The following is a 12,909-nucleotide window of genomic DNA, read 5'->3' as shown; positions in this document are numbered from 1 at the left end:
GGGTGGTCTCTCCATCCAGGGTTATATGTGTTGGAGTATGGGTTGTAATTTGATGGCTTTCTCATTACACCTATGGCATTGGCTTGATCTGAGTATGAGTCCTGGTCATGTGGTTCTGTTGATTTAGCAGTCGATAACGATGCTATTTGTCGAGCAAGACCTTCAACCATCTCCTTAACTTCTTTGATTCCCGAAGTTGACTCGCCAATTTGAACCTCATTTACTCCCTTAATTCGTCTAGTATTCCTGAGTGATCGACTCCGTTGTTGGGAATTATCCGCTTGTCGCTGGAAGAATTCCCAAATCTCTGATGCACTTTTTGACATTAGCTCTCCTCCACTTGTCGCCATTAGCCATTCTTGCACATTTGGCAATAATCCCTCCAAAAAGTATTGGCATTGGTGCCATTTCTCGTACCCATGATGTGGACACTTCAAGAGTAGCCCATTGAATCGCTCCCATGTTTCGAAAAATTGCTCGTCCTCTCTCTGGGTAAACTCCGAGATTTCCCTGCGAATAGCATTGGTTTTATGCACTGGGAAATATTTATTTAAAAATTTTGTAACCATTTGTTCCCATGATGAAATGCTATTGGCAGGTAAAGTATTTAACCATGAACGAGCTCTATCCTTTAAAGAAAATGGGAATAGTCTAAGTTTAACATCATCATCTGAAAAATTCTCATATTTGAATGTTTGACAAATGGCATGAAAATCATTCAAATGATTATATGGATCCTCATTTTCTAGGCCATAAAATGTGGGGAGACAATTTAGCACACTAGGTTTTAATTCGAAACTCCTAGCAGCTACATTTGGGTATCTTATGCATGATGTGCTCAAATTAGCTAAGGGACTGAAGTAGTCCTTAAATGGCCTCTCCTGTGGTTGCAAATCCATTTTATTTTTAACGTGTTTGTGTGTGCGAAGTGTTTTTTCTAATTCAAGGTCTATAGGTTCAAGATTAGGTAATAATGACCTACGACCATGCATGCAAAATAAATAAAATAAAAATAAAGATGCAAACAAAACAAAAAATAAAGATGGGAACAAAACAAATAAAAATAAAGAAGAGGGAGAAATTACGATACTAACCTTATTGCGCTATTACAACCTTTCTATAAAAATACACAAAAATAAATACGTGAAAGAAATTAACTAAAAATTAAATTAATAAGATAAACAAAAAAAAATTACAAAGAAAAATAAATGGAAAATTAAATTACAGAATTTTAAAGAAGAGAAAAAGAAAAGAAATACTAACCTTTAAATGTAGATTCACTTTTTTTTTTAATAATAAAAAAAAATACAAGAAAACAAATAAAAGAAATTATTCACAAAAATTAATTCTATGAATTAAAATTACTTACCTCCCCGGCAACGGCGCCAAAAACTTGTTGTGCAAATTTTAATGTACTCGCAAGCGCACGAATCTGTTGTAGTATAGATTAATGGTGACGAGTGTCGATCCCACGAGGAGGTGGATTTTAATTGTGTAGAATTAATTTTGTGAATGGGTGATTAGATTTGTGGTGGAAATGATTGGAATATGCTAAAACTTAAATTAAAATGGAGAGAATAATTTCTAAAATTGGTATTGAAATGGTGAGAATAAATTGAAGAGAATTCTATTGAAATGACGTACTTGGGTATCTGGATCCGTATCAACATGCATCATGGGCTAAATATTCCTTATTAATGCCAATTAAATCATGAGGGGGGAATCCACACCTCATGAACCACGCTCTAATCAATATGGTGCTAAGGGCTTATCGTGCCAAATAATAATAACCTTATACTAGAGAGCCGGTGTAACCAAGGCGGTATCTAGACAAGACTATTATTATTTGTCGACGAGAAGTCAAAACATCCACAAAAATTAGAGGGGAAGAGAAAATAAATTTACCAAATTAAGCCCATGACACATGTTGAGACTTCACCTTCAACCCAAGCTTGAAAGAAAATTAGCCACTCATAATTGAACTAGGGGCAAAATGGGAATTTATTAAAATACGAAGAAAATACAAGATGGAGAAGGAATTACAGAAAATGGATCCCAAAAATAGATTCAGAGATATCAAATTAGGGGGGGGAGGCCCCCTTTTTATAGATACATGGAGTAAATCATGGCCATCGGATTAAAAACAGTTTGGACGCTCAGGATTGCGCCACGTCATCAGTCAACAGTCCACGTTTGACCACGCGGATGAACAGTAACACGGTTTGACCCGACTTTGAACAGTAACGCGGTTTGACCCGGATGAACAGTAACGCGGTTTGGTTGAAAATAATCCTGTGTGATGCATGCACCGTACGCGAGATTTTTCGTCCACTGATATGCTGCCACGTCACCATCAACAGTACATAAGAATTTTAGTCCAACAGGATCGTGACACCTCATCAGTCAATGCCACATCATCGGTCAATGCCACGTCATCATCCGTCTATGTGAACAGTGTCGTGAACAGTAACGTATACAGTATCGTACACGTGAATAGTACCGTACATGTGAATAGTGCCATTTTTCCTTTTATGCTCCTCCTAAGGTTTTCGACCGTCCTGAGTTCAAAAGTGATGTCCGTTTTGCCGTCTGATCTCTCCTTTATTGTGAAATGACTATAATGCCCCTAAAATACATAAATTACTTAATTAAAATAAAACACACGTAATTAAATCATAAGAATGTTAAATACATAAAAGTAAGGGTTGTTAGTAAGACTTGAAATGTAAAATGACGGTTTTCTCCTTTATAAATATGCATTTTCTAACACTCAACACAACATTTAATCCCAAACAGGCCATGAATAGGGATTGCAATTTTTCATGATGGGATAAGATCCTATGGGATCCCATCCTATTTAGGACGGGATTGAAATATATTTTTGTCTTACAAAAATATATAGAGAGGAGAATAAGACATTTTTTTATTCCACTTGCATATATGAGATGAGGCTGAAATTGACAAATCCCGTTCCATCCCGTCTCATTGGCGACTAAGGATGAAAATTTTTTCAATTAAGAGGGGATCCCGCAGGATCTCAACTCTTTCGAGATGAGATTGAGACATATTTTTGTCCAAAAAAAAAAAGAATAAAAGTAGTTTTTTTTTTTATCCCACTTGCATATACGGAACAATCTCATCCCATCCCATTACCAACCCTAGCCATACAATCAAATTAATTTTACAAGTTCAGCAGCAAATATAAAAATATCATTAATCTGAAACGGTTAAAACAAAGTAGATTTAGAAGTACAATTATACCTAGCAAGTTGTTTGATAACAGATGAAATATGATCAATTATTAATTTAGAGCTAATGAAATTTGATCTCCAACTACATAATAATGATAAGATCAAGCAGCATGAAGCTTTGAACATGTCGAAAGCAGCGTTCAGCTATTTGATCTTCAAATACATAATTAATGACAAGATCAAGCAGTTGAAGCTTTGAACAGGTCCAAGCAACGTTCGTCAAGTCCCCTGTTCCAAAATTTCTGGTAATATTCAGCATACGTGAAATTTTTATAGACAGCCGGGTGACGTTCATCGATCAAATCCTTAGCAGGAGCTATCACAGCATCAGGTGACGGACAATAGAACGTTGGAATGGATATGCGCTCCCTGTCGCAATTCACCAGAGCTCGATGGAGCACACTCTTGTATCGATCATTGCTAAGAACCTGCATCTGATCGCCGATGTTGACAATGAAGGTGTTGGGAATAGGACTGACAGGAAGCCATTTCCCATTTCTAAGTACCTGCAATCCAGGGACATCATCCTGAAGAAGAACAGTTATTAAATTTGGATCAGTGTGTCCTGGCAATCCATAAGTTAGATCGGGCTGAGGACAGGGTGGATAGTAGTTCAAAGCCATATGTTGCCCGTGTTTGCCTAATGCCTTGTCTATAAAATCCCTTTGAAGCCCCAAGCTCTCAGATATGGCCTCAAGTAGCCTCAGCACTAACCCTCTTACACTTGTACAGTACTCAGCCACAACTTCCCTTTCAAGTGTTAACAGCAGTTAAAATAACTGGACATGTGAAAAATAAAAAATAAGTAGATTACACAATCTTATTAATTATACCTGACGGATGGAGGATTCGAAGGCCATTCATGCATGTAATCCTGAAGAGGATAACAATGAAGTCTCAAGTAATCTCTCCAGTTGGAAATCTTTTCCGTATTAACATTAAAACTAGTGGATAGTCTTGTAGACTTTGAAGGATCATCAGAGTAACTCTTCAGTCTCTCACTCTCTGGCAATTTGAAAAATGCTCTAGCAATTGTCAACATGTTATTAATTATCGTTTCTGGAATCCCGTGGTTCCTCACCTGGAAGAAGCCGTCATGCTGGCATGCCTGTCCAATCTGTTTGATGGTATCAAGGCGGCTAGGACCGTTAAGGACTTGGAGATCGACAAGAGGAATTGAACCGTCTGATATCTGAACCTCTGTGAGATTTGGACGGTCAGAGATGGGGCGGATATAGTTAGAGGGAACACTCTTGACGGTAGATGCAAGGTCTGATAGTAGAAGCTTAGTGGTGGCTGCCGCCATGTCCAAAGGCCTATAACGAAGAGCTTGATTATATTTGCTAATTAAAATTGTAATTTCCTGATGAAACCGAAGGTCCTGGTGACATCCTATTTATAGACAATACAGAGGTGGTGAGAGGAAATTAAACGATACTACTGAACTTGACAGCGTTACGTCACCATTCACCGACAACCGGTGACTATCTGACCTCATGAACTGGTGCACCAGTTGCATGATTGCTTTGAGTTTCTATTTTCTAACAAGAAGATAAGCCAAAAACGATGGCCTATAGATTTGGCAACTCATCATTTGTTACAAAATTTTAAAACAATTGTCTTTCTGGGTCGGCAATTTTCTTTCTTACCTATATCACTTTGATACGTCACATTAGATGATAACATCGAAAATTTCGCTGAAGAAATGATAGATCCCAGATGAATTGAATATACATAAACAAATTGTCGTTCTTATGATCTTTCTCCACAAAACTTATATTAATTATTAGGACTAGCACCTAATTCCTCGGCTATATTTTTTTGTTACCTAATTAATAGTTGTTTCTTGTTTCATATGATTCAAGTGGGTATCTTGAGCTGTAGACCCTCTGGCCCTGCATGCGACACAGATGGGACCTGACAGTGCTCAACTTAATTTCTTGCGATGACGTCACTAAGATGACATAGCACAGGCAACGTCATCCCGGATCCGTATGTGATTACGCAAAGCCTTATGTAAAACCTTCTGACTTACGGCTCTTTTGTCTTTTCTTATTTTGATATTGTAAAATTTCATTGAACTATTGTACTACTCTGTTTTATTTATAATTTATTTATAAGTATTATGAAACTTTCTGCTTATTTATACTATGAAAATTCAATTTATCTCCTTATACTCTTTTTTACTTATTATTTTTTTTGTAAGTGTCAAAAGAAATTTTGTTTACAACCATGATGCATTAGTTATCATAACACACTAATATTAATAAAAAGACAAAAATATACTTAAATGAGTACTAAAAAAAAGCGTTTTTCTCTCTTGAAAAATTACGGCATCTCATCTTTCATCACTCATCATCAACAATTTTTTTAAGGATATTACCATTCATCTTCTTTATAATATCATCTCATAATAATTACTACTTTCATGATAAAAGGATTAATAAAATAAAATAAAAATCCCTTTGAATCCATCCCTCTCCACTATCAATTTCTCTTCAACAACCTTTATCAACAATTAAAGCCACCATAAGACTCAGTACATAGAGAGAGAGTGAGAGAGGGAATAAGAAATGGGAAAAAAAATATGAAATGTTTACAATTTTATAGTATGTTCACTAAACGAGAATCAAAATTAACTGAAATTAGAATGAGTTAGAATGAGAATAGCTAGAATCGAAATGAAGAATTGAAATCAGAACAATTTATTTATATGAATTGTAGGAATCATAATTAGAATGAATTGTATTGCCCTTGATGTGTTTACTTTGTCTTAGAATCAAAATCATAATGAGTTAAACTGTAACAAATTACTATTAAATTCTTAATTAATTTTTATCATAATTATTACTTTATATTTTAGTTATTGTGATTATTATTTTTCAAAAATTAATGATTAATAATAATTAAACAATTTAACTAAAAATTATTGTTAATTATTGTTAATATATTAATTAATTATATTATCTTTTATTGTTGTTAGTAATAATAATAATCTATTTAAAAATTATAATCCATTTAATAATAATTATATTTTTTAATTAAATGGAAGATATTTTCGGAATTTAAATTTGATACTCTAAGGATTTCAATAAAATAAAACAGAGTGTAAGGGCTTCAATGAAATTTTACAATAACAAAGTAAGAAAAGACAAAAGAGCCGTAAGTTACAAGAGCTGTAACTTAGGCGGATCCATAAAAAAATCTTCATTTGTGTGGCTGATTATATGTCACTTTCATGCTTTCTGTAATTAATTAAAATTCTTATTGTTGATTTTGTTCAAGCGTCTAGAAAAGAAACTGGATGCTAAAAGATATTAGATACTTGATACTCCATTAATAATTAATAATCTATGTATGTTCAAAACGTGGAATATTTACAAGATTATACGCTAATCGTGTAAGAACAAGTACTGGATTCATGTCTACCATTAACAGCCGAAAGGTTTAGAATATGTTCTTCTTACTTAATCAAGATTAAAATGAAGTAATTAGTATAGTATCATGTTTCACAGAGCATCAATGATGAAGGACGATATATGGTTCTTTACACGTTATGCGATTTGATTGATGATAAATTTTTTTTTTTGGTTAATTGTTTAATGTTGAATTATTTTTGCGTACAGCTAGCTCGTTTTGTCTTTAGAGAAACGACTGAATTGCGAACCATGTGAGTGAATCTATAAATTGGTAGGTTTGTAGGACCCAAATCATACGACAAAATCAAGCTCGGTACATGTTTGGGTATATGTAGAAAATTTTTACTTGAGAGTGATAAAATACCTTTTACAGGTCATATGTTAGAATTAATCACGTGTTTGACAAAATGAATTAAATGTTCGATGAAATGCCTCTGTGAGCAGCCTCTGGCCTCGGCTAGAACCTCAACATCGCCCCACTATCCAGCCAGAGTTGACATGGCAACTGACTCAGCAGCATGTGATGACTTACACGGGTGATTCAGCATACTCATGAAGACTCTAGATAGCCAAATGGATATGCATAAGAAATTCTACAAGACAAATGTTTGAATCATGACTATTAGATTAGTGGTATAGCTGTACATGTATTCATCAACTCTAAGTATCAGTGAAGACATTAATGTTAAAAGATGTTTCCTTACTCCCATACTCAATCGTTGGATGGACAGGACACAAGTTGTGCGTCATTGACTTGCATGCAGGATTCTCTGTAGTTAAAGAAAATGCTGTGTTTGGTTGAAGAGAAAATTCTGAAGGTTAGAGAGAAAATTATTGAACTGAATTCATTCCATCAATAAAAATCAGAAACTGAAGGATTGCAAAGCTTTATATGCACATGTCCAGAAGATTCTATAAGCAACGAAAGCATGAGCATGACCTTAGCACTTGTAACAAACTTTGAGAGAGAAAATTATAACAAACTCTTAAATAACTAATCTGCCTGCATAACTAACTGCTGACATGGCTAATGACTCAGCAAATGCTTTAATATCTGTCACCAGTTCTAAGTTGTAGTGCAAGTCCTCTGTTTCTTCAATTTCGCCTATCAATTGCAATATCCTTCTTAGGATAAGAATCTTGCTTCTTAAGATATTCGAATCTTTCAATTGCCAGGTTATTGGCACCACCTGACCTGATGATTTAATGGATCTACCTTTACATTTCTTTCAGTATTGGCTACTCTGGGACTGGCCTAATTATCATTGATCCCAATTGCATTGTTCAAAATAAACAATAGGATATTTTGCAAAAATCTCACTTTTATTCATGAAATGAAAATATATAGTAAGTACAAGACAACCAGTTTATTTCATCCCCACTTGTTTGAAAGTAAAGGGTGTGCATCTATAGAAAAAGCAGAACTACTGTTTAAGATTGACATTCCCGTAGAAGATGAACCAGTTTCTAAAGAATGTCCACTTATATCACCATCCACAAAATCAATCTCTTCACAATTCTGCTGCAAAATTGAAGCTCCAGTTGATGTTCTTATCCCCCCTAATTCAAATGCCACTTCTTTCATTGTAGGTCTCATCTTCCCATTCAAGTTCAAGCATCTTTTTGCAAGAGTAGCAACAGTCATAATCCCTTCTTTCTTAGCTTCCTTAAGAACTCGAGCATCAAGGATTTCAAACAAACGGTTCTCGTTAATTGCTTGGAGAAAATATCCCACTAAACTTTTGTCTTCATCAGTGTTGATTGCACGAATAGGTTTCTGTCCAGTTAAAATCTCAACAAGAACTACTCCAAAACTATAAACATCACTTTTTTCAGTAAATTGACTTGACTGAAAATACTCTGGATCTACGTATCCAAAAGTTCCTTGAACTTTTGTGGTCAAATGAGTTTGATCAACCATAACAGATCTTGAAGTACCAAAATCCGAAACTTTGGCTCGATATTTATCGTCCAAAAGTATGTTTGCAGACTTGATGTCTCGATGATAAATAGGGATGGAAGCAGCTGAATGCAAATAGAAAAGAGCACTTGAAACTTCTACAGCAATGCGTAAAAGCAATTCCCATGTGATTGGAAACTCCTCAATTTGGTTATGTATGTATTGATACAGAGTTCCATTTGGAATAAATTCATAGACCAACAAAGGAACCTCTGTCTCCAAACAACATCCCAGTAACTTAACAATATTTCTGTGGTTGATTTGAGATAAAATTACGACTTCATTGATGAACTGCTCAACATTAGTCTCGTCCACTAATTTGGATTTTTTGACTGCCACGATTCTACCATCTGTCAACATTCCTTTGTACACAGTCCCTTGGCCTCCTTGACCGAGGATCCGATTGGCATTGTAGTTGTCAGTGGCCTTTTCCAGATCTTTTGAAGTAAACAATTTTGTTTTCTCAATATTGCTTTCGTTTGAAGACAGCTCTTGTTGCAGTAACAAACCACCGTTTCTTTTAAAGAACTTTTGTTTGAGCTTGATTTCCTTTCTTCTTTTTACGAACTTGTACAACCACCATATTCCAACGAGTAGGAACAGAAGTCCAAGCCCACCACTGCAACCTAATAAAATTTTTCTAGGATTAAACATTACTGTGGATGCAGGATACAGGACAAAAATGTAAATGCATACCTATAATAATGTACTTGACCCGAGATTTTCTGGTGAAATATGAATAATAAGCAGTCCCGCCGTAACAATCAGTTGAGTTTCTTGGGTACCTGAAATAACCGTAAGGACACTTGGAGCAATTATGGCCACTTATACAGAGCAAGGTACCTACAAAACGTGAAAACAGAAAAGAGAAAATCATAAGTAAATCATGGCTATCGGTTATTAGTTCCCTTTTTCTTCGTTTCTCTATTTTTTTTTTTCATTTTGAAAATTTTCTGTTAGATAGAACTTTACAGAAAGAGAGAATATACATACACGCACAATGATTTTAGAATGTGAAAAATGAAACAAAGACGCATGGATCCCACTGTGCCCACTATGTGCAAAAAATTTAAAAAGAAGCAATGGCCTTGTTGCAGGATTCAGCAAATTAATTAATTTACGGGATGCCACAACAAAAGTTTTTTTATATATAAATTCTTAGGTGCAGACATTTGCACAAAGACGTATAATTTTAGAGCACTGTAAATATGTGAAAAAGTTCGTTTACTGCATTGTAAAAGACTCCAGAGAAGAATTATATATGTATGTATCCGTGTGTCCCTGTGTGTTTTCACTCATTTGTATGTAATCCTAAGAATTTTTAAGAAATAGACCGATGTGTACCTGAGCAGAGTCCATGCGGTCGGTAAAAACCTGCATCGCAACGACATATATAGCCAGAGCTTAATTTTATTGAACATCCATTCTCCCGATCACCACAAATAGTAGAATATGAGCTAAATTCTTCAAAACAACTGCCTATCTCTTCTCCCCAGTCCAACATTGCAGGAATGCCACGTGCTTGTTGTTTCAAAACACGAGGATTTTCCAGGTATTTTGAGCCGACCCAATTTTCTTCAACCACGGAAACAGACCGGCATTTCTGGCTAATATTTTGAGAATAAAAGTATGATAAATCTGCGTTGAAAATGTGAGTAATATTTGGAGAAAGGGCGCATAGGAAATCATAGCAGCCTCTCTTGGAAGTAGGGTCACATGTAGAAATAGACAGGCACCCACCAGAAACGGTTGAATTGTTAATATCAACCGTGTCATAGTCGTCACAGCCTATGGCCGCGAATCTATTGGAAATGTTAGAGAATATGAAGGGGCTACCTAATAGGTTGACGCCTTTTGCATTGCTTGAGTTCTTCAAAGAAATTATAGGAAAGTTGACTCTGATAGTACTCTCGTAGTAGGAGTCTCTGTCCAATAGTTCCAGATTGTTGATGCCAGGAAGATAAGCTTTGGGATATTTCCCAGAGTAATTGCAGATTACTTCAAAACTCTTATCAAGGAAGCACCCTTTCCCGATACCAAAGGGATAGCTGATGCTGATATTTCCACATTCACTTCGACAAATACGTTGTGCTGACACTTCGATTGACCAGAGCAGCAAAATTATCTGCAACAACACCAGAACAGCCATTCTCATGTTTCCTATGCCTGCACTACCTTTACTCTTTTTCAATTTCTTTAATTAGTGTTGGAAACTGGAGATTTTAAACTCGATAAACAGCCCGGTATACTTCTATTGATTTCTTTGCATCTTCCTTTTAATTTCTTTTTTCTCACACCCAGGAAAGTTCTTCAAGTCAAGACCGAATTTCCTGCAAGCCAATATTGACTTTTTAATTTACATATATGGAAAAGTCTTCAAGTTCTTCTCCTCCATAATTTTCAATATTTAGTCAAATAGTATGTTTATAGTTCTATAACTTTGCGAAAAGACTGAATTGTCCTTCTTGTCTTCAAATTCCTAAAACTTTAAGCATCTGTTTGGCACTTGCAGAGGTATTAAAATGAAGGAAAATTGAATAGAAACTATCTTTGCAATGTTTTTGGAAAGAGCTAAAATGCTCCGGGAGAATCAGCTATTTGTCTCTATTTAGCTGACGTGTCCATGACACAGAATCCTCCTTTTAAATTATATGTTTGCCACTTTCATAATTAGGGGTGTCAAAAAAGCCCGCCTGGATTGGACCCGACCAATCCGGTCCTGGCAAAACCCGGACCACATGCACATAAAAATCGAACCCAGGTTTGAAATTCTCAAACCTGGACATTTTCGGGCCTGGGTCCGGGTTCAACACAAAAAATTGGGAAACCCGAACCAGATCCAATTTTTTAATAAATTAAAAAAAAATATAAATGTATAATTATGAATTTATGATATGTTGGATGTTTTTTAAATTTATTGTGTGATTATTGTGTTGTTGAATTTAATTTATTTATTTTATATATAGATTGAATGAGTTTAAGTTAGAAATTGAATGCATTTAGGTATTAGAAAGTAAATTGAAATAATTTTTATTTATCATTTGTGCAAAATTTGCATTGTTAGTGTGTTATATATTTCTATTTGACTATTTTCTTTTTTAAAGCTTGAGATTGAATGAGTTTGTTTGATTATTTTCTTTTTTAAAATTTACATTGTTAGAGAAATGATAGAAAAAATTGAAGAAAAAAAATTGAAGTTATCACATGCGGGTTTAGAAGCCCGGATCAAAACCCAAACCCGGAAGGTGCTGGGCTCGAGCTCGGACCGCATCCAAAAAAACTAGGTTTTAACCCGGGTCCAATCTTGCATTTCACTCATCCAGTCTAGTCCCGGGCAACACCAAAACCCGGACTGAGCTCAGATTTTGCCAAGCCTATTCATAATGATATTTATGGAGGGAAATAATCAATTATCTTAGTATAGCTAGTTTGTACACAAAAATTTCGATTTTTATTGGTATGAAGAAGCGGGAGGACAGGTACTCAACGCAAACTTGAAAGGAACAAAACAATTTTGAGTACTTGAGGACTGCATTATGTGAATGTTAGACAAATTCACCATTTTGTTTTTTTTAATCCACTAAAAAAAATCAGTCCACACTAATAAATGATAATTTTAACATCGATTAAATTAAAATCAAATAATGATGTGGGTAAGTTCATTTTAACTCAATATAACAGTCAACTAGTATCATGTCACATGCACAAATCGACAGACACTCACCAAAAATGGATGGATCATTTTGTCCGTTGGATTGTGTTATAGTTGTCACAACCTATAGCGGTTAATCGATTGGCAAGGGCCAAGGGGTCTATCTGGCTGGGTCAGCATTGCTGTTCAAAGAAATTACAGGAAAGTTGACTCGGCTCTAGCCCAGTTCTTACGAAAAGTTGAATATTCAAAATGTTCTTCCGAAAGGTTTTGGGAAGAAAATTAATTGCCGATTACTTCAAAACCTTTATTAAACTAGAGACTCAAGCATGGCAATCTTTACTTTAAATGAATCCGGGTCCATGTTTGGGGAAAATGTATATAATTTTAACGTGCGAGTGATATATCCTACATATCATATCATATTAGAACAAGTCGAGTGTTCGATGTGTTAGGAAATTGGTGGGTGAAACAGACACGCAGCTAAAGTAAAATTGGAAGAAAATAAAGAACAAGCACAATAGAGGACACCAGAAATTACGTGGTTCGGCTTTTAGCCTATGTCCATGGGCGAAGACAGAAGGAAATATTTTACTAGTGAAAAGAAGTTATAAGTATTGTAGTATT

At 35.2% G+C, this 12,909-nt stretch overlaps 2 protein-coding genes and 1 non-coding gene across 3 annotated transcripts; 1 reads left to right on the top strand and 2 right to left on the bottom strand.

The window, feature by feature from the left end:
- The first annotated feature begins 414 nt into the window (after positions 1–414).
- On the top strand, positions 415–518 carry LOC112095505. Its single transcript, XR_002903878.1, has one exon. It is a non-coding gene; the product is annotated as a small nucleolar RNA R71 (small nucleolar RNA).
- Positions 519–3,205: 2,687 nt separating this feature from the next.
- LOC18032287 (protein DMR6-LIKE OXYGENASE 2) lies at positions 3,206–4,628 on the bottom strand. The gene is made up of 2 exons (XM_024183677.1): positions 4,085–4,628; positions 3,206–4,001 (listed from the first exon to the last, which is right to left on the bottom strand). Exons 1-2 carry the CDS (start codon positions 4,555–4,557, stop codon positions 3,431–3,433), a joined length of 1,044 nt encoding a protein of 347 aa, XP_024039445.1. The 5' UTR covers positions 4,558–4,628; the 3' UTR covers positions 3,206–3,430.
- A 3,414-nt stretch (positions 4,629–8,042) lies between these two features.
- On the bottom strand, positions 8,043–10,805 carry LOC18033182 (putative wall-associated receptor kinase-like 11). The gene is made up of 3 exons (XM_006421624.2): positions 9,975–10,805; positions 9,327–9,473; positions 8,043–9,256 (listed from the first exon to the last, which is right to left on the bottom strand). The coding sequence occupies exons 1-3, from the start codon at positions 10,783–10,785 to the stop codon at positions 8,043–8,045; spliced, it is 2,172 nt and encodes a 723-aa protein (XP_006421687.1). The 5' UTR covers positions 10,786–10,805.
- Between the last annotated feature and the right edge of the window lie 2,104 nt (positions 10,806–12,909).

The sequence above is a fragment of the Citrus clementina genome, unplaced genomic scaffold (genome assembly GCF_000493195.1).
Source record: "Citrus clementina cultivar Clemenules unplaced genomic scaffold, Citrus_clementina_v1.0 scaffold_9, whole genome shotgun sequence".
Classification (NCBI taxonomy): Eukaryota; Viridiplantae; Streptophyta; class Magnoliopsida; order Sapindales; family Rutaceae; genus Citrus; species Citrus x clementina.
The sequence above is the reverse complement of the archived record's forward strand: the minus strand, read 5'-3'. Positions and strand labels throughout refer to the sequence as shown.